This window comes from Nothoprocta perdicaria, unplaced genomic scaffold, assembly GCF_003342845.1.
Source record: "Nothoprocta perdicaria isolate Ctin4 unplaced genomic scaffold, notPer1 scaffold_111, whole genome shotgun sequence".
Taxonomy (NCBI): Eukaryota; Metazoa; Chordata; class Aves; order Tinamiformes; family Tinamidae; genus Nothoprocta; species Nothoprocta perdicaria.
Window position 1 is genome coordinate 1,078,050 of NW_020454217.1, and position 21,887 is coordinate 1,099,936.

Genomic DNA, 21,887 nt, shown 5'->3' on the forward strand with positions numbered 1-21,887 from the left:
ACCGCCGCCCGACGAGGCCGACGAGGACGGCGAGGAGGAGGAGGAAGAGGAGGAAGGGCAGAAGGAGCGCGAGAAGCTGCCGCCCATCGAGCCGGCGCCCAGCGCCGCGGCCGCGGTACGTGGGGGCCGGGGCCGCGCTCGGGGCCCCTCCGGCCCTCCAGGGGGGCAGCGGCAGCCGGAGCGGGGCTGGAGCCTTCCCCGGGGCGCTGCCCCCGCGGCGCTGCCGGGGTTAAGGGAAAGGGAGAAAAGCGGGAGGGGGGAAAGGCGTCATTTTCGCGGCACGTTCCTTTCCTCTCCGTGGCTTTCATTCAAGTTTCTTAAAAATAACAAGTGCGTCTGCAAGCAGTGACATAATGAAGCTATAAATTCCCCAGCTACTTATAGTTCTGTAGCATTTTGCGGCGGTCTGTCCGCCCGGTTAGTCACGGCGGGGGCTCGCGGCGGGGGCGGCCGCGCGGCCAGCCCGGCTTCGGGCTTCCCTCCCTGAAGGTCTTTTTCCTTCTCCCCTCGTGTTCAGGGCGGGATGACAGAACTCTCCGCATGCTGCTGTGTGGATGAAGTCGGGCGAAAACTGTGCAAAAGAGATTTGCCAGAAAAAAATCGGTTTTTGTGAACCTTATTTGAGTTTTTTTATTAACTGTAGTCAAAGAAAATTCTCTTTTTTATTTTTGTATAAACATAAAGTCCTCCTGGCATAAGTTGGATATCTTTTTAATACTTCAACCTTTAAGCTTATTATAGCCTAATGGAAAAGCAATTTATTATTTTTTTTACCAAACCTGGAGTAATAGTTATGAGCTTTTAGTTGAATAGCTGTGATTAATATCTGACATATAAGAAACTTTCTTTTTATACAAATTGACTTTAAGAAATTGAGTGTCTAATGTTGGAGTGCCCTAAAATAAGTGTAATGTTAAAGCAGGTGATTGTGGGCAAGCTGCAAACTCCCTTGCCCCTCTGTGTTTTGCCTATGATGTTTGGGACTCCTGCAAGACTTTGGGCTTTGTACATCGCCCTGAATTGGGGATCTCATGTGCCTAGTTTTGGTGTTTAGGTCAAGGAAGGAGAGTTTCAGGAATCTGCAGTAGGCAAGTATCCAGGGATCGTTTGCACCTGTGCAGATCTCAGCTTCAGACTCATAGGGAAATGTTAATCCCTTAAAATCCAGGTGCAAGTTCTGGTATAAAATGTGTCTGGGAGCTCGTGAGAAATGTATATACTCAGGGATTTCCTACGGTCCTGAAGAGTCCAGAGAGCATGAGATTTTGAAGTTACCGTGGAATGCCTGCAGACTTGAATAGTGTGTCATGGAGAGACAGTTTTGTGGAAAGATGTCATGGATGCTCCCAATTCCTTGTGTGTCATGGAAGAAATGATGATCCACATGGACCACCTAGGCAATGCAGATAGTCTTCTGCAAGATCTTTATAGGCTTCTTTAAAGAAAATAGTGGGCAAATGATCTGCTGAACCTTAGTTCTGACCCACACAAGCACCTAATTGCAAGTATTATAGAATATGCTGCTAAGTTTCTATTTTGAAATGGTAGAATGATTTTAATATTGATTCTTGTCTTAAATTCTCTAAACATCAAAAATGAGTGATAATATTCAGATGCTGTAAAATACTTTGAAAGTAAAATATATTCTCTGCTGCATCCTTATTAAACTGGAGAAAAATGTGTAATTTGATATGATGACTAATGAGAGAAACTGTCTTTTTAGAATTTTTTTTTGCATGTTCATGGTTTTCCCATTGAAACTCCCTGCCTTTAAAAACAAATGCCTAGTACAAATACAAAAATGCTCCTGATAACCTTAATTTCTCATTGTCTATATTTTGTCTATATTCATAGCTACTGTATGATGATTTACCTTGCAGTCTTGATAAAAACAGTGAGCCTCAGATATCCTGGCCTTTGCTTTCTGAAGAAAATTGGTGTTTTCTTCAATGCACTAATGACCCACCAGAGGTTGGCTTGGCATGGCGTGGCTTTCCTAGAAAGCCATGTGAATATGTGACACATCCTTTAAATCCAGCTCCCAAGTGCCACAATAGCTGCGGGGAAGGTCAGAATTTGAGTAAATTAATAGGTACCAGTAGGAATTTAGAGCTTGCCGTAGAGCAAGCGGGGTACGGGTGGGAGCATAAAGCGAACATAATTCTGTGTTGCACCTTTCAAGACTTAAATGAAAAGGAGTATTGTGCTTGGCAAGTTGGCTCTTGCATTGACAGCTGCTTTCAAGTAATTTGAGTGTCCTCTGTGTTGCAGATGGAGAGAGGAGGGAGCCTTTTACCCTTCCCTGGCCTTTGCCATGTGCTCAAGTGGAGGGTTTGCAAGAAACTCCTCTAGATGGTCTCTTTTTCCTCTTTTTTTTTTCCTTTTTTTAAAAATCTTTCCTCTTCCCCAAAAGTAGTTTCTACCTGTTCTTTACAAACCTTTTGATTTCCTCCCCACACCCTCACCATCTGGTTTAATTCCAGTGGTGACAAACCTATGTTTATGAAGTACAAGGCTAGTGACTCTCCAGCTTACTGTTTTTGGAAACTTTTTTTTTTTTTTTTTCTGAAAAGCAAGAAGTGGTGTGAGTTATTAATATGCACTTGGAGAGGATTAAAGAAGCCTTTGATCCACCGCCTCCCCGAGCGTGCTCGTCCCCACGTGGGGGCTCCTCTGCGGTGGCAGTAGGTGAGTCAGGCTCCCGAGGCTGCCCGACCTCCTCCAGAGCTTGCAGCCTGATGCGCTGCTGAGCACTTGCCCTGCATCCCTCTCCCAGGAGACGTCAGAGATGCTTCTTAATGAGCATGTAGTTTCCAGCTTTTCCTCCAGGGCTTTTTCCAGTGAGGCCTGTTTCCATATGCTTATTTAAAAAGTGTCAGAACTGTACTTGGAGCAGCATGGTGCAGTTGAGCCGTATGTGTGAGTTTGGGGGGTCTGCTCAGTTCTTGGAGAGGTAGCATTAAGAAGAACCTGCTTAAATGCCTCTACAACTGTATTATTGCAGTGGCAAGGCTGGTATAAAACATGGAAAGCTGTGGAAAGGCTAGGCCAGTCAGAAGGACTGTCATTAACAGCCTCCTCCATAAAAGTTCCTTTTTCGAGTTGTGTGTGAAGGCTCGAGAAAGTCTTCTACCTAGAGCGTGTGTGTTGCGGCACGGCAGATGAATGTCAGGTCTGGATTGCTTTGAAGTCCTCCTTTGGCTGCTTGTTCAAGATCCAGGCTTTTTATTGCCAGGTGCCAGAAGAAAATGCATTTTACATGGTACAGAATAGAAAATAATAATAATGGGAATTCTATTTTATTTTTGAATATTTGTTGCATACAAGGAATTTTAGGATAGAAGTTGAAACTCTGTAGTTTTAAAACTGGAAGTCCTGCTGATTATTCAGATTTGCTGTTTTTTAAAAGCCATGGGAAAATACCTGTTTGCACTGTAGGTTTTTGTCATTCCTGGCAGTGTTGCAGCGTGCGCACGCTGAAGCGTGGCAGGTTTATGGGCTGTATGACCCTTGTGATGATGCTTCAGGATGTGGTGGTGCAAGTGAAGGGTTTTCTCCAGAGCTCTAGCTACATACTTTGGTCAAAAATTATTTGTTTAAAAGGCAGAAATGCATAATTTAAGAAAAATGATAGGATAATGTGTTTATTTTTAGAATTCTGGTTTGAGGAGTTCCACTTTTGATTTGTGTGGAACCTCTGCAGTCTTACAAAAGCAATTTTCTTCATCAGGCAGTAGAGTGCAGGTGCAGGTACTGGATGTTGAGCAAAGCGATCATTAAGTTAATAGGAGGGTGAAAATCACAGTGCACAAGAAGCCAGTGTGTGTTGCCTCTCCAGCATGTGCCTCTGCTGGACTTCATCTGATCACATGGAGCTGAGGTACAAACTGAAATCCTTGGGCAAGTTCCTTCACTCACCTGAGCTTTGTGAAGCCTCTGCAGCAAATGAAGATGCTTGGTAGCAGAGCGCCTGGCACGATCCCGGGTTCCTTCTCCTCAGCTCGCTGCTTGAGCGCGGCTCTGCGCGGGTTCCTGCAGGCTCCTTGGCGGCAGCACTGGCAGATGCTCCAGCAGGGATTTTTAATGTTATGTTAGCAAGTGGGTGCTAGCTGGCCTTCCTTCAGGGACAGGTAATACTGAAGCTTTTGAATCGTTGGAGCTTTTTATCCAGGTAAGCGTCATCTAGAGTTTATTAGCAAGCAGCTCATAAAATTCCCAGGTACATGTTTCGAGCCTTGCGAAGTTTGCTTGCTTCGCTACACCAAGGATATTTTGAGAAAGAAGTACGAGGCGCTTTCCTCTTACACTGAGATGGATGAACAGGAAATCAAATTATGGACAATTAGAATATTTTTGAAAATATTAAAATCATATTGTCCTGTTTGGTTATCTGGAGGTGTTTTTGGACATGAGAGAAATGGAAAGGAATTCCATGATGTCTTTCATGATTGCATTGGGAAAAACTTGCTGAAACATTGTTTAAGTCTTATTTAAATATTGCCACTCTATTTCAAATTAAGTTATTTAAGTATTCCGTGTAATACCTTATGAGTAAGATTACTTTTGCAGTAATGCATTAGCCCTTTGTAACACACTGTCATCTTAATTACAGGGGTTGGAGAGAGGAGCCAAAAATCAATTTTCCACTTTCAGCAATTTCATCACAACTATCAACCAAAAGAAGGAAGGCACCGGAAACAGGAGTCCACCCACGCAGCTTGTTATACCTAACATCAAAAATGGTAAGAGAATAAGGCTCCTGTGTTACTTAGCTACCTATTTAAGAAGGTGCTCAGTGTTCTGCCAATATTTGTATTGGGCTAGTGCCAGAAATGTAGATTTCATTAAGTTATCCTGTACTGTACATTGTACCCTCAGTGAGATGATGGTCTCTGGAGAAGTTAGGTCATAGAGGACAAGGTGGATAAAATTGGTAGGAGACCTGGAGGATCGAATAATCATCTGTAGTTTTAAAGGAAATTACATATTCAGTAGTGTATCTGTAAATGTGGCTTGTCTAACTACAGCCAGATGCCTGGTTTCTTTAGAAATGTTGTCAGAACTATGTTAAGAAAATTTATACGGCCAAATTTGAAGAAGGATGACTTAGATGAGGCAAACAGAGGGGTTTTCAGGGCAACAGATAGTGAGAGCTGCTGCACCATTAATGATACAAAATAAACTTGTAGGCAGAGAATGGTGATTTCTAGAGACCTTTAAAAGTGAGAATGAAACTTCCTGTGATAAGATGAGGTAGAGATAATTGAAAGATTAAAAAGTGGATCTTGGTGTTCAGGATGGTGGGCTCAAATCATGAATTCTAATCAAATGATACTGTGGTTAGACCTGAAACAAAAAAACAAAGATGCTAAAATGTTGAAACAGATTTTGTGTGAGGATATGGGATTTTGGTAACTTCAGACTTCTAAGAAAAAAACATATAAACATTTGTTAGTTTTGAATGAGCTGTGTTTGCAGTAGCTGGTCTTGCCTCTGGGCAGGTTCATTTCAGTTTCAATATTTTCTGATTCTTTAAGTCTTTGTCTTTATAGCACTTTTGAGTGAATTTGAAACTGGAAATCAAGATTGCATTAATTAATCAAAATAATGAGCTTGAAGCAAATGGTCAGATTTGAACAAATGGACAATTTGTGGAGAAATTGTCAGTTTCAAACTTGAAAGAAGTGGCTAAATAATTGTGGGATTGGATCTTCTAATAAGACAGTTCCTGCTGTAATACTTGCTAGCTGTACTGCATGTGTGAGTCAATGTAAAAACTGGTTTTGGTAGCTTTGGATACTGAATAGGGAGGTGCTTGCTGCCTCAAAAAAAATGATAAAGGAAGCAGTTGTTTATAAATGACATCATTTGTTTTAATGTGTGTGACCTGGGCAGGATTTTATATGCTCAAGTCATTTTGTAACATGCAAAGTAAAGACAGGCCACTGGAAAGGGCCATTCAAAGATCTTCCCGCTGTTGGGTGCTTTCCCAAGGGGAAAGCAGAAGCAGAGCGCTTGAAGGTGATGCTGCAAAGCAGAGCCCCGCTGATTGCAATGAATGTTGGAATTCCAGTCTCAGGAAAACCACCTTCCTGTAGCCTTTCCACTTCCCTGTGTTATTTTAAAGAAAAGCCTGCATATGTGAAATGTATGTGAGCAGTTAAATTGTTATCTGAATGAGCTCTGAGAAAAATCAAATGTCTTGCCTCTTCAAATCAGAGCAATATTTACCTCAGAAACTAAAAATGACCACTGGACTAGTCCACTGTTCTAGCATTTTTAACAGAAAGATGCAGTAGTTTGAGACTCCTCCTTTTTAGTTGTAAAACTTTATGCTTCAGAGTAGTTGCTTAATATGTTCCCATGTTATGATATAAAAGTCTGCTTATCACTAAAATTTAGTAAAACTAAATTTAGTGTTAGACCAGTCAGGCTGAAAAAATACAGCACATTTCCAAATAGAAGAATTACTATTATACTTTTTTTTTATATGATCATTATAACACACCAGATTTTAAAACATTTCTTTTGGTATTCTAGAATTCAGGAATGCTCTTTTTTTTAGTAAAGTAAAAATATTTATATGCACATCCTGTATGCATGCATGTATATACACACACACTTGGAATGTTCTGGTAGGCTTGAGTTAGGAGAATATTAATTTCTTTGAAAAAATAACAGCACAGGAAAGGTAATGCTGATAGTTCAGCATGGAAGCTAGCATGAAGTTCATTTGCTTTATAGCTGCCATTAAAGACTGAGTTTATGGAATGAATAAGTTTTACGATGCAACAAGGATATAGCAAAAAAAAATGCAGTGAAATAGATATGCTTAATTGTTCTAATACTTTTATAATGTTATGAGTACAAGTAAGATTTGTTTGCTTTAAATAACTACTTTGCACATTTTAATCTGCCTGTAGCTGTGTCGTTACAAAATACTGCTGCTTAGATTCATTCATCCTGAATTTCTTTGTAGCATTCAGCCCTACTTTGCATCAGTGAGATTTTCTTTCTTAAAGTTCTTGGTCATCTCCTAAGCAGTCGTGCTCTGCTAAGTCATTTTTACTTGATTTAGCTGGGCAGACAGCCAGAAGTGACTATTTTTTCTTGCTTCGTAAGACTGTTATTGCTCACTACCAACTCACTACATAAAGTTTCAAGTTTCTCAAACAACTGAATTGACGAATCTTAATGAATATTTTTGAATGTCAGGCAGATAAATATATTTACAAATAAACTTGAATGATGGCAAAACATTGAAGATGACAATATGATTTAAACGTGTTATTAAAGCTCAGTTTTAGTATATCTAATTTCAGCAGTGTGTATTTTAAAGAAAATTGCAGCACTGAAATGGTGCGAGTTACCAGCTTAGCACCTGCAGCTGCAATTTGCTGAAGTGAGAAACAGCTTCTGTCAGCAGGCAATCCTCTGCAGATGCAGAGAGTCTTTTATTCATTTTGCTGTATTCAGTTGACCAAAACTCAAGTTTAATTCATTCAGATAAAGTGAAGACAGAATGGCAGTTAAATTAAAAGGATGTGTCTTTTATATATTAAAAAAAAAAAAAAAGAAATTGTAGTTTGTTTTATGTCAGTCCATCCTGCTTTCAGAGAAGGTTGTAGAAAGGCAGAGTGGTGCAGTTGTTTGATACCTTGATTTGAATTAGTGTAGTGTCTTCATGTTCACTTTGATTTTAATTTCTGCTTTTCTCTTTAAATGGCTTAAAAATTCCAGCTGTGGGTATGGGCAAAATTCCATATCTGGAATCACTTATATACCCTGGGGACTGTGGGCAGCTCTGATTTATTACCTGGCCATGAAGGCTGGCTGAGCAAGTCATGTGCAGTTCAGTTCTCATTAGCCTGAGGAGAATCTGCCTTTGAATTTGGGGGATTTTATTAGGTGTTAGCACTTGCAACTACTCTTTCTCTGCTGTGATGAACGGAGAAGGCGGAAGAGTAGTAATTATAATTTAATTAGCAAGATCCAGTACCACACAGGAAGATGGTAAGAAACACTGGGAGTGTTTTTGTGCTCACTGACCACTCGGAGTTTCCCTGCTCTTTGCAAAGACCTGGTTGTAATCTCAAGACACAATTTGCGGTGTTCATAAAGTATTCCTTTCCTTCAATTAGTACAAGTGTCTTTGCTCCCTGGAAAGAGCCTTCTAAGAAAAATAGTAGGACTGTGTAAGTGTTCAAAAGACATAATTGGCCAATAGAAGTTTCCTTTTTTTTTTCCTATTTCATATGAATGTATCTTTTATTAACTAAATATTTTTATTGCATGTGTGAGTTGCACTGTATTTATTGTTATTTGCACTTTTAAGTGCGAGATCTGCCACCTATTTGCCTCGACGTCAGGCAGAAGCAGCGCATGTCTATGGATGCACTGCCCCAGGAACTGAAAGCACCGATCCCACCTGAACCCTCCCTTCCCATCCGAACGAAAACTGTTAAAGATTTTCAGTAAGTTGTGTTGTTGTTTCTAAAAGTACACTTTTTTTCTTTGAACTTTCTCCATTTTTTACCTCTGGTTTGTACATTTGGGCTTTTTTGTTCATTTCAAATGGAGGACCCCATTAAATGTGACTGCCAGTTGGTTAAATAGGATATAGTAGCTGAAATTAACCCCCAAAATTGTGACATTGATACTGTCATTTGAGGAAATAATATATAACTTTGTGGGGGGGAGGGGGAAATATGACTAGTGGCAGAAGCTTTCTGGGTTAGACGTTTCTGCCTGCCATGCTGCAAGCCTGCCTATTTTGCCGAGGGGTTTCTTAAGAATAGGTAAATTCTTGGAGTGATATTCACTAATCCACTGAAAATGTGACTTCTGCTTTCCCTTCTTTATCCCTCACCCACATAATAGGATTATGATGCTCTAATATCCTTGATATTTTTACTAGTATGAGAATCCTGGTAGGGAAATGGGAATTATTACTAGGAAGAAGCCTGACTTTTCCATTTTTCAAACAGATGGAAAAAATAACAGTTGCTCCAAGAGACATATGAGCATATCCTCTTCATTGCTCTTTTCTCATGTTTGAAATATTGTGCATTCAGTGAGGAAAAGGAATGATTTTTCAGTTATTCAATGTGTGTATTTCGTTCAAAAGGATACAGGTATAAAAGATAATTTGGCAAAAAATGATCCTTTGCAAAAATTCAGGTGATTTGAAGTGCTGATACTCTCCATATACAGACTTTTTAATCTATTGACCTCACTACTGTGAACTATTCTTTCAAATAAATTATTTTTAAAGTTGTCGCTAGTGCTCCACTGATGGTTTATTTCTAGCAGATATTTTTATATGTATATACGTATGTATACAAAAGAGAGCCGGATGGCATCACCAGCACTGTAAACAACTAAGATGATATTTGTAATTCCATGATATGTGTAGATATTTTTGATCTCATTTTTTTTTCTGTTTTATTGGACCAAATTTCATATACAGTTCTTCAGTCTATTCTATTCTTCACCATAAATCTATTCTGCTAATGATTTGCCATATCATGCTGAACTGTGACACTTTAAATTAATAGTTCTGAATAGATGTTGCTCAGATGTCTCGCACAATCTACTCTACTGTTTTCTTGTAAGACCATGATTTTACAAGACAAGAAATCTGATCTTATATCTGATCTTATCTTGTCTGTCATCTTAATTTGCATACTGAAGAAACTTTAGAGTTACAGCATGGCATAAAAAGGAAGGATTTTTTTTTCTTTTTATTCTTTTAAGGCATTTAGTATCTGTTTTTTGGGAAGGTCGAACATTTATATTTAATTGCCAATGTTAAATTATTTCTAGGGATGATGTGGAAAAAGCTAAGTCATCAGGAGATTGGAAAGCGGTACATGATTTTTATTCTACATCATTCGATTCTTTCCTGGAGATAAATGCTGCATTTAAGGTAGAAAATAATTCATAATACTATTCAGCCTTTTATGCTTTGCATCTTCAAAATGTTTGGACAATCATAATATTAAGACTTTTGGCTAGTTAATTGGCTCAGACCAATTAAGATAGTTTTATCATGATCTCACCTGCTATTGTTAGACTTCCAATGATGTATTCATTTCAGATGGCGTAACTGCATTTCAAGCATACGTGTAGCTTTAAAATGGAAGTATTTGGTTTGTGACACTATCACTGTTTAGTGCTTTCTGTATGAACTGGTCTAAGAGTGCAGGTAATGCTGGGGCTAAGGCAAACCCAAGAACTGAAATTCTCTGTCCCTAAAAATGTGCAAGTTTGGCTCAGTGGTGTCGTTCTTGTTGTGCTGCAGTGGCCTACTCAGATTTGCTTGCTCAAGGTCATACCTGTGAGTGAAAAATCTTTCAGCTTCCTGCCAAATATTTCCTGCCTGTTACAGAGCAAAACATGCTTATGATATTTGATGTTGGCAGTAGGGTTTGAATTCGGGGAAAATAACTGCTGAATGGTAGTGGCTGTTGCTCTTGTCTGATGATGAATCTGCAGCAAATATGGAAGATGAGAAACGATACAGTTTTGTTATATAAGGACACTCATACATTTTAAATCTGTAAGGTAATAGTAAGGTGAATTTTGTCAGTTTGTAAGATTCATTCTTTAATTTTATCTTTCAGATACTAAGTGACCTAGATTCTTATGTTTTGCTAAGGAAAATGTTTATGCACCTATGTTTTGTTTAAACATGCTGTTAAGCTGTATTATTTTTTAAAGAAAGCTAAAATACTCAAGGTATTTCAAAATCAAAATGCTTCATGTACTGTTTGTAACTTGCAGAAAGATGCGAATCTTCCATTTAATACCATTGAAGACTCTGGAATCGATGCAAAATTTGTGAATGTTGTCTATGATGCCTTATTAAATACTGTAAGTAGAAAAAAAGAACTCGTGTTGTTTTAAAACATTTTAACAATTATTTCAGTGAAGAAATATGATAAGAAGCAATTACACCACAGATTTTTCTCAGGTAGGCATTATTTCTGAAGAATCTCTCAAAACACACTTAAAATGGTCCCATGAGAATTGCGGTAGAATCATGAAAATCACTCCTGTAAAAGGAGATGAAACTTTTGCCACTTGTGATGTGGCTTAGACTGTGGTAGATCTCAGAGGCTCCTTCTGTTACATGACTCTGGTGAGGTGTTGCGTGGTGGGGAAATAAAGCAACTGTGAGAATGGGGCAGCAACAAGAAGTGCATCCTGTGCTTATCAAATGGAAGGCAAGAATAGCATAGAATGATGGTCACAGTTTTTCAGCTCCTCGGTGAGTGAGTGATAAGGATATCCCTGCTTAATTAAGGTACCCTTGCTCTGTGTCAAGCCCTCTGTGACTACTGCTAATATGCAATATTCGTAGCCCTCTGTGACTACTGCTAATATGCAATATACCACTGCATATCATACTGTTCAGCACTGTCCCCTGTGGGATGTTGCATTATGCCAGGCTTGCACCTTAGCTCTAAGAGAAGGTGACAGTCAATTTTGCTCGTGCCTTCAGCGTGTTGTCTGGACACAGAATTCCCCCTTACTCCCCTCTCCTTAGTTTTGCAGCTGGCTAAGATATTTAGTTCTACTTGGCAGTACTTACTTTGCTAATTCTAGGTGGTAAAACTGACAGTATGATAAGGTTAGTTTTGTCACCATTTCTACTATTTGGCTTATTCTTCAGTTATGAGGATACCACTCTTAATTGAACTACAAAGAAGTTTGTCTAACAACATGAAATTTGATTAATTTTTTCCTCCCACCTTCTTTTTCTGTAGCCTCAAGATGTTCAGAAGTCAGTCCTAAAGGGAATAATTAATGGTCTGTTACAGGAATGGAAAGGGTAATTATAAGCAGTTTTTACATTAGTGCTGTTCCGCTATTTACAACACTGTGTTTTTGGGTGTTGGTGTTTTTTTTTTTTTTTTTTTTTTGTCTTTTATTCTACTATTTTGGCCAAAAAAAAGAAAATCTTCTGATATAACTTACTTGACTTAGGGAGTTTGTCTCCTTTAGGCAGGCAGGTCTGCTGAAATGCACCCTGCCAGGTAACACTGAACTCCTGAAAAGCAGATACAGCATTCCTTTCCCTACCTGAAATCCTAGGTCTTTGTGCCAAGGCAGTCTGTTACGCATATGAACTGTGAGATCAATTAGGGAATTGGTCCTGGATAAATTTCCTGCCCCCTCTTCCATCCCCTCAAGCTACTTCTAACCCAGATCAGTTCCTTGACCTGAAATACACTTCACAACATTACACACATGTGGCAGCAGCTCAAAACGAGGTACAGGGTGCAGAGGGAAATAGTCACAAGGCAGGAGTTTGTGAGAAGGAAAGATTTTTCAGCAAAAAGTACTAGAAACAAAAATGCATAGTTTGAACCACAAAAAGATGCAGCCACTTAGAGTCACCTGTGACCCAGCTCCTGCCTGTTCTTTTCTGTGCCCTGTATTGCCTGCTGTGCTGTTAGCACGTTGCATTTGCGTAGAAGTCTTGAAGCAGGTGAGCTTCAAGATTATAAATGATAGAGAATTGTGGCAGAAAATAACAGAGATGGGGGAAATATTTTTTCTCTTCTGAGATAGACAAGAGCATGGATTTCTTGCTTTTCATTTACCTTTTTTCATTTTATGTTTTTCTTTTTCTCCCCTCCTCTCTTGTGTTACACCACAAAAGAGAGGTGCTGTCCTAGCTTTCTCCTGAGCGTGGTGCACAGCAAGTATTGGCAAAGCCAAGCTGAGTCCTAAAATGCATGTTTTCATAGCTATCAATGTGTGTCTATAAGGTACCCATAAGATTCTGCTTCTTATTCCATTCATTCTTAGGCCACGAACAAAAGATGATATTAGGGCGTACTGTATACTTCTACAGGTAAGAAAAATTATCTTTAAGTATTTGTGTTTAATTTTATAATCTATAAACCAGTATACTATGCAAACAAAATACATAGTAAACTGTAATTGAGAAACTTCACATTTAATTTGATGTTGTAAGAGTGTAATAGAATACAGCAAAAGTCTAGGGTATGCATGATGGGAAGGGGAGCTTAGTGAAGGTTGAGGGGGAAATGGTGCATAGACTAACACTATGAGCTAAGGACACTTAGACATGCAGCTACTTCTATCATATTGGGGTCTGAAAGAGCAATTTTCTTTTTCCTATTTCCACCTTATTTGATTTATTGGCATGCTGTAACTTTGATCCTTCTGGAAAGATTCAGTATATGCAATTATTTTGGTGTTTCTGAAGTAGTGTTTTGGTTTATTCATCAAACTCATTCCAATTTTTTGTCTGAATTAACGTATGATCTTTGCCACTAAAGTTGTTTTCTTCTTGCAGCAAAGTTCCTTAAATTTTAGCAGTGTAGGTAACACTTGTCCACCTAACAGAAGTTTCTGCTGTTAACGTAAAAGGTCACCTGGTAATTAAAATTTTAGAGAGAAATTTTCTTCTCTGGGGTAATATGCTAGCTGTGGATTGAGAAGTATATGTTGCTGAAAAGTGGGAATGGTTTGGGCTCGTACATAAGAGGGAAAGTTAAGACTGGTGTGCAAAGCTCATTACTTGGAGAAATGGAATATACAGTATTTGAATAGAGAGAGAGAAAAAAAAAAAGCTGAGTTTTCCCTTTATTTTCGGGCTTATACTTTTACAATGTAGGAGTTACATATTTTTCATTTTGATAGAAGCTGTGAGTAATATTTTTTCATAGTCTTCCACTATTGCAGCAGTTTTCTGAATTAGATTTTATGGATAATTGTGTTGGCAACAACAAGCAAATTAACAACAATCCTAATGACTCTTTTTTTTTCCCTAATGCAGTTTATTAATCTAACACATTTTTTTAATCTTTTTCAGAATCCTCAATTTAGTAACACTTCTACTTATGTCATCTATGCTCACTTGCTAAGACAGATAGCAGCCTTAACAGAAGCTGACCATCATTTCCTAGTGCACTGGTCTAAAAAGTAAAAATAAAAATAAAAATAAAATAAAAATCCATTTTCTTAGGATTACAATTGTTGCTGTATTTCCATTTATGTTGACTGTTTTATATCTTAAATTATATGAAGGTTAATTAAGTTGACAACAGAGATTGTTTTTGTTTTTCTTAAAGCACATTTGGATACAGTCCGCTAAGTGATACTGATTTATAGATGCAAACTGTATATAATGCATAAAAATATTTTTATTAAAAATGCCTTCATTGCAAATAATTTATATAAGGATTTTTTTGTAAAGAGATATTCAAAATATGGTATTACTGCAAATGTCTTTTGCCTTTGTTTAACTAAAACTCTCGTTTTGCATTATTTCCAAAAGTTACTGTAGTTCTAGAGCGTGAAAACCACAATTGAAAGCAATTCCTTTCTTCATGCAGTTAAAAGGTGATGAGAGAGTGTAGTTAAGCCATTAGACTTTAATTAACAGGAAAAGGAATCTAATATCATCAGCCTAATGAAGTCATTTATGGGTATAATTGTCTAAAGATTATCTTTTAAATTTGCATGCGTGATGTCTACTTTAGAGTGCCTAGGGTTAAGGAAGTTGAAGCATCCTTATTAGAAACTGCTGTATCTCATAGGGAATCTGTTAATTAAGGATTCCTTCTGTGCAAGGATAGGGGTTACATACATAGGTAGATAAATGTGTGTGCCCCAACTCTTCCACACTCCACCCAAACCGTCCAAAAATTTTCACATTTGCTTAAAACTGTGGTAACTATCATTTCATTTGAAACAGTATTTGCAAATTAGATTTATTCTCATGGATAAGGATATAGCAGACCAAATTTTTTTTAAATGATATAATAGATTGATATTTTTAATTCTTGAAAAAGGCATTAGAAAATTAATCACTTAAAAATGGGAGCTTTTTCAATGTATCTAAATGTGTGAATGTATATACATACTCATATTTTTGCTGTGATTGTGGAAGTGATAGAGCATATTATTTAAAATGCACATTTGTCCCAAGTGCTTCAGTGTTCATTCTGTTCACTGAGAATATCAATTAAAAATGGGAATTGCTGAGTATTCAGGTTGTACAATGAAATAGTTCTGTTTTTATTATAACTTAACAAAATTAACATTTTGGCAACTAAAAGAACTATTAATGAATGCATATGTACATTTTTTTAAAATTGCAGATGTTCAAAGGCTTATTTGAAGAGTGCTTTTGCACTGAAGAGCATTTCTGTGTGCTAATATTAAAAGCATGCTGCTTCCAACTTTATGATTTTGTTATGTATAGGACAAAAGCATGTTCCTCAGAAAACAGTGTTGAAGTCTTGTTAGGATAGGCTTCATTGTAGGCAGCGATCACACAAGAGTAACTTGAGCATCTTTGTTCTAGGATTGCGCAGGCAAGATTCAAGCAGCTGGTGGACAGGTTACTGCAGTTTATTTCTTTACGCTTGTTTCCTGCAAAACCTGAAGAGTTTCCACCCATGATGAAATGTACCTGGTGGATTCCATCAGCAACCAAAGTCCTGGCTTTATTTAGTACGTTTTTTTCTTAGCACGTGGGGGCGTGTATGCATGCACATATGTGTATGTTTATATGGTTTGGGTGGGACAGTTTATACCTCTCTTGAGAGAGAAAGTGACAGGAATGGTGGTACGGTAGGAAGTTGGGTCAAACAGGATCCCCAAAAGCATGTTAGCATTTGTAGGGAGAAACAGGTATCTTCTGGCTAGTCTTCACACTCACCTGTTAATAACGAATTGCTATGGATAGATTCCTCCAGTGACAACAACTGAAGATCATTCAAACACAAGTCTGCAAGGGGTAACCTGTGGTTAGGGTTTTCCTTTCTGTACCCTTTAGCAAGCAGCCATCCAACACAAACAGCTAACTTGAATGGAAAGCCTGTAGAGGCTCTAGGCATAGGTGTGTTTGAAGGTAAGTGACGTTGTATAAGATACCTATCTTTCAAACTGCTTTTTCACAGATTTCACCAGAATATGGCATTAATCATCATCCATGGCCCCTTAACTCACAGTGTGTGTCACTGACTAAAATGGCTGGAATCAAGTGCTTTGGAGGATTTGCTCTTGATGTTCCAGAACAAAACAATAAAATCAAGCTTTTGTTTTAATAGGTGGACTGAACTGGTAGACTTTTTTTTTTTTTTTTTTTACGGCTGGGAGATCATTATTTGAACAGATATTAATTAGGTGACATGGCATTATGTTGTAATTCTGTGGCTAATACTGAGACAGTTTTAATAGTAGCTGATTTATTTTACAATATTATAAGGTCATTAGTGCTCAGAATGCCTAGAAACACATATGCTTAATCAGGGTAGCGTTTTAAAAGGCCTTTGTATTTTGTTTTCAGATGCTGCAAATAGTCTAAGTAGCCCTTCTATTATTTCATATACGGATTTCTATAATTCTACACTTGATCATATTGATCTTATGGAAGAATATCATAACTGGCAATGTTACGGAAATTCTCATAGGTAAGAATGGAAAACAGTTCTTTAAGTAGTATTTCATCTCTTTCACTATTTTTATGTATATAATGCCATATTAAAGATTGTCTTTTACTAGAAAAGACTCTAAATGTTCTTTAAAGACTGTGGATAGATTTGAGGTTCAGTGTAATAGAACTAATATTCCACCTTTCTAAATGGGATAGTAATTTGTTACTGTGATATTATTTTAGCCTCTAACATCATCACAGGAAACTATGTGTGCATTCTTAAGACTTAACAGAATAATGTATTATCCTTTTGTATGCTAATCTTAAGCATCTCCTTATATGAATCCCTGTAGTCCAGTGATTTCACGGGACATTTTCTGTTACTTGAAAATATAACAGAGATCTTTACAGCATCAAGGTTATAAGTATTTCTCCTCTTGTGAGAGACAGGCTTACTGCGAAACCTATAGAGAAATAAGTATTTAAACTTTATGCTGATGTTCTGCTCAGGATGTTAAAGAAGAAGAAAAAGTAACGTGATAGAGGATAGCAGTAAATGTACAGTATTCTCTATGTACTCTCAAAGTATTAGACTCTGTGTGATGCTCAGCTTCACAGTGCCCCAAATTTGGCTGCATTAGCTTGGATTTGCATGCATCTGAGAGTAGAAAAAGTAAACACACAAGTGCCCTGCAATGATAATATAGGACAAGATATTGGTGATAATTGAGACTGCCTAATGAAACTTTGCAACCACTGTTGGATGTTTGTATTCCAATAACAATGTTCTATATAAATTTCCATAAAGTAGGCAAAATTGGCAGAAAAAAATATTAAAGGTAGTATAGAAGACTTGCAGATTCTTCTTCTACAGAAGAAGTTGTGTAGTGTTTTACCAATTGCCTCTTCTCAGTGTCTTCATCATAATTGCAAATAATTTGGGAACAGAAGAGAGAGAGTTGGCTTTAAATTGAGTCTAATTGATGCTAAGCCTAGGTTTGCATCTTAAACTGTCTGCTTTCTTTTTTCTTTTTTAATATATACTTCTCAGTACTAACAGCATAAACTACTGACTTTAGAGATTTTGAATGCACCTACATAATAGTTGCCAAGGTAAAGACAGCTTTTAAATTTAAATGTCAAGTGACTTTGGTTACTTTTTCAGTTTTACTGAGTTGCTTAGCCACTCAGCTGGGCTGCTCTAGGATTTGGCATCCGGAATGCAAAAAAAGCCTACTGCACAGCAAGCCATGGGGGAAGAGAAGCTGTTGTATTCTGTTGAATACCGTAATTATTTATATAGTGTTTATGCATTGTCAAACAAAATATGTATTAAATGCTGCTGGCATCGTTGTTTAACAAAGTTAAAGCCTTACAGATTCACACACACACACAAAAAAAAGTTTTTATACATATATATATATATATATATGGGGCAAAAAAACCCCTATTTTAAAGAAAAAAATTACATATTTATATTTTACTTGAAATTAGGGGTTTTTGCTGAGCTAGAACTATTATCTTACTTTCATGAGCTAAATGAATGAAAGACGTACTAAAATAACCATTTACCCTAATGGTTTCTGAAGGTTTTCAAAATCTTTGATGTTATTTGATTGCAGTGGAATGTTGATGGGATCTGCTATTTTAGAAATACTGAGCGCCTGTGGCCTCAGATCAAATCACAAGGGACTGTGGAAAATAAATGTTTTTGAAAGGCAAATTTGCAGTAAATAAAAGTAAAGAGAAATATTTGTACTGTGTATCTGAGAATCCTACACCAAGGTAGATGTTTTGCTTGTACTTAAGGTGATATTTGCATTTTCATTAGTTCAGTGTCATAATTAAAATGTAGAATGCAGAGCAGGAGATGCTTCCCGCTATCTGGAATTGGTAGACTGCATTTTATTAGAACTATTGATCTGTGTTAAACAAAAAGTAGTTTGTTTAGGATACATATTGTAGCTGAGTAAAATTTCTGCTCATATTTTAAATGAATTGAGTTTTACTGAACAACATATGTATGTAACAAGAATGGCAACTATTTGCGAATGATTGTCAGTAGAGGGAAGAAGGGTGTTGAATAGTAATACAAAGATTTATTCCTCTTGTGATTTTTAGGAAGTGTTATCTTTTTTTTTTTCTTATTTATCATTCAGGTTTTCTTTCTGTCAATACCCATTTATTATTTCAATAGCAGCAAAAAAAGTTATTATTCAGAGGGATTCAGAACAACAGATGATAAGTATTGCACGGGTAAGTTATTCAGGAATATATGTTTGGGTCTAATCCATGATAATCTATTAAGTTTTTGGCTAAATGCCCAATAGAACGCTTGATCACAAATTCTCATATTTAGAACTACCATGAAATATACTGGAGCTGTTTTGTAATTATCAGTCTACAAATAACAATACTAAATGCTTTTAGTTTTTATCTTTTTTTTTTTTAGAGTGCTTAACTTCAGAATGCTCATAAATAGTGTTGGGGAACTAAATTGCAGTAACCTTTTTTTTAGGCTTCTTTGAGACACCAGCATGAACACTTTAGGTAGTAAAATAATTAAGGAAGTAAATGAGAATTTCTCCTGAGAATTGTGATTTATGCGTAAAGATATATTGGCACCGAAGATGAAGATGCAGCTGTATGTTTTCAAGACCCAGGAGAGGTCTCTTTCTGGGCTTTCTTTCCTTTCGAAAGAGATTTTGGTCGCCCTCCTCTCTTGGTGGCTCCTGCAGATGGTAGGCACTGTGGGTTTCACTGATGTTCAGCGTGGGAGCAGCACGTCCCAATTAGTGTCCTGCTGGACCTGCCCTCTGATAGATACGTAAAGCATAGGCCAGTTTGGGGAGTCTTGGGGGTATGTATCTTTAATGTTGCTCTTCAGGAATTTAGAGGATTTATGCTGCTTTCTCTTTTAGACTTCCTGGTAAGTTTGCTATAATATGGTGTAAATGGTGTCTGCAGTAGAAAAGAGATTGTATTGCTGTCCACCTTTTGCGAGTATTGAAGTAGCTGTTGTATTAGGATAATGCCTCTCATGCAGTATACTAAAGATTTCCTGCATTTAGTCAGTGTGGCTAGTCAGTTGATTTTTAAATGAAGATGCAAGTAATTTCTTTTCCATTTCAACAGCAAAGCCTTGTGGACAAAGTCTCTCGCAGACAGAAACCTGACATGAATATGTTGTTCCTAAATGTGAAAGTGAGGAGGACGCACCTTGTTAGTGATTCACTTGATGAGGTATTGCAGATGTAATTAAGTGGAGTGTTACTGCAAAGTAGCTATTGTACTGTGATTTCAGTGCAAGTAATTTAAATCTTTCTGTGCAAAGAGCTAGGAAATACAGCTTCATAATATTAAGTAAAAGTAATAACTGAATTTGTGTGTCAAAACAGCAGTGGTGCAGAACGGAGTTGGACATTCTGAACTTGTTCTGTCCTTAAGCTCTTCCATGGCTAAGCCCACAATGAGAGTGTATATTTGCATGCTACAGTCTGTTGCTGTGCTTGTTTTTATTTTTATCCTAATGACACTGTATATAATTACCAAATTATGGTAATATGCTCCATGGTAGAAGCACCGAGACAAAGTGGCTAGTCTAACCACTAGGTGAATTGTTCTAATTAATCCTTGAAATACTTTTATTCTTTTATTCCATTAACTTCTCCATCCTGTATTTTTTTTTTTTAGTCTTTATTAACTTCATATCTTCATTTTAAATTTCTCATGCCCCTGATATAATTCCTTTCCCTTCTTAAAAAGAGAGATGTGCCCATGGAAACTTTTAAAGTTAACAGTGAAATCTCATTGCCTAATCTACCTCCACAGGACGGGGGGGGAACAGGCGGTTAGTATTGAAAAATTGTGTCACATGGTGAAAAGGTGAAAACATATCAAGACAGTTCTGATTCTTCATGTTCAGAAAACATAAGCTTAAACTTTTATGTCAGATTAATGCCAGTCTCATCTCCTAAAATGGAAGAGACATTTATCTGTTTTTATGCTTTATCTGAGCCATTGTAGGTTTTTACTTATCACACTGGCAGAACTGTGAATAGCTACAAGACTTCCAAAAGCCAAAACCTACTCCTATTTATTTCTAATAATTTCTTCTGCCAAGCTCAGGCATGAGTAACAACGTACCATAAAATTCATATGTTCTCAAAGGAGTGAGGAATGGAAGAGAGCTTTTATTTTATTTTGTTTAAAACATGAAAAATAATTTGCAAAGGAGAATTACTTCAGCTAGTTAAAAGCAAATCAAGTGCAAATACCTGAACATACAAAACTTAGACACTTGGAATTTACTTAAGCAGCTAAAAACTGTAGTTGTTTTAGAACATGCATCATCCTGATTTGGTTTAAAAGCTTTTCCTGGAGTTGGACAGTAATTACTGTTTTAGAGAAAATTGGACAGCGACATTATCTTGGATGGTCAGTGCTAACTGTGAAAGGCTGTAATCTTACTCTTTGCAGAACTCGTGCATACATGGATGAAATGCTGCATGTAGTCTAGGACAAAGTAATGAAAAAAGGTGTTACTATAGTCTAAAAGCTGGCTTTGCAAGACAGTTGGTATTTGCTGGCAGATATCCTGTGCTGAACATGAATAGAAGTGTGTCCAAATGTTGACAATTTTAGTTACCACCTTACTTGCTAAGCATCTCCAAAGCAAAGATGCAGAGATAGGATGCAAAGATGCAGGGTTTGGTTTTTGTTTGTTTGTTTGTTTTCTGTCCCAAACAAACTAAATTCCAGAGCTTCTAGGATCTATTAGCTCATTAAGAGGCTGCTTTGCAAACCATTAACTGTCTCTCTAGTCTATGGAGAGACATTCTGTGCGAGTAAGTTGATGGTGTCAAGACAAGAGGCCGTGAGACCTGCTTTGGTAGGTAGGTACCTAGACCAATCACCATTGGTAGGTGATAATGCAGATTACTAGTTTAGGGCTTTCTAGTGAGAGCTGTAGAAATGAGGAATGTATTCTTTCTGTCTACATGTCTAGAAGTTATAATAATTTTAAGTCTGCTTTTTTTTTTTTTTAATCACCCTAATTTGTAACAGTTGGCAAGGAAGAGGGCAGATCTGAAAAAGAAGTTGAAAGTCACGTTTGTGGGAGAAGCTGGTCTTGATATGGGTGGCCTGACAAAAGAGTGGTTTCTCCTGCTAATTCGACAAATTTTTCATCCAGACTATGGTGAGTCCACATATTTGTTCTAAATTCAGGTTTTAAAGTTGTTCATTTTAAGTTACTACAGTACGTATGGAGAATATTTCAGTCTTTAGAATAGGAATAAGAATCTTCCCATGTAGTTTAATACGTTCTTTGCTTGAAATCAGAGGGTGGTATTCTTATCCCAAAAAGAGGGGGACATGTAGCTGGGGTAGGTGGCTTAGTAAATACTCAAGACCTTGTAAGGCCAAATGTACTTGTTCTCATCCACTGTTCCTGCCTCTTCTT

The 21,887-nt window shown here is 37.4% G+C and overlaps 1 protein-coding gene across 2 annotated transcripts in view; it reads left to right on the forward strand.

Moving 5' to 3' along the window:
• Positions 1–63: 63 nt before the first annotated feature.
• HECTD2 (HECT domain E3 ubiquitin protein ligase 2) overlaps positions 64–21,887 on the forward strand; it is a 32,952-nt gene continuing 11,128 nt past the window's right edge. Inside the window, exons 1-13 of one of the 2 annotated variants that reach the window (XM_026050953.1) lie at positions 64–115; positions 4,613–4,742; positions 8,336–8,474; positions 9,826–9,928; positions 10,786–10,875; positions 11,772–11,836; positions 12,820–12,865; positions 13,853–13,962; positions 15,350–15,498; positions 16,337–16,460; positions 18,583–18,679; positions 19,559–19,666; positions 21,491–21,623. In XM_026050953.1, coding sequence (XP_025906738.1) covers positions 8,383–8,474; positions 9,826–9,928; positions 10,786–10,875; positions 11,772–11,836; positions 12,820–12,865; positions 13,853–13,962; positions 15,350–15,498; positions 16,337–16,460; positions 18,583–18,679; positions 19,559–19,666; positions 21,491–21,623 — 1,117 coding nt within the window. In that variant the 5' untranslated portion in view covers positions 64–115; positions 4,613–4,742; positions 8,336–8,382. Of the gene's footprint in view, positions 116–4,612; positions 4,743–8,335; positions 8,475–9,825; positions 9,929–10,785; positions 10,876–11,771; positions 11,837–12,819; positions 12,866–13,852; positions 13,963–15,349; positions 15,499–16,336; positions 16,461–18,582; positions 18,680–19,558; positions 19,667–21,490; positions 21,624–21,887 lie in introns of those variants that run through there. The other variant, XR_003251211.1, reaches the window with a different exon arrangement.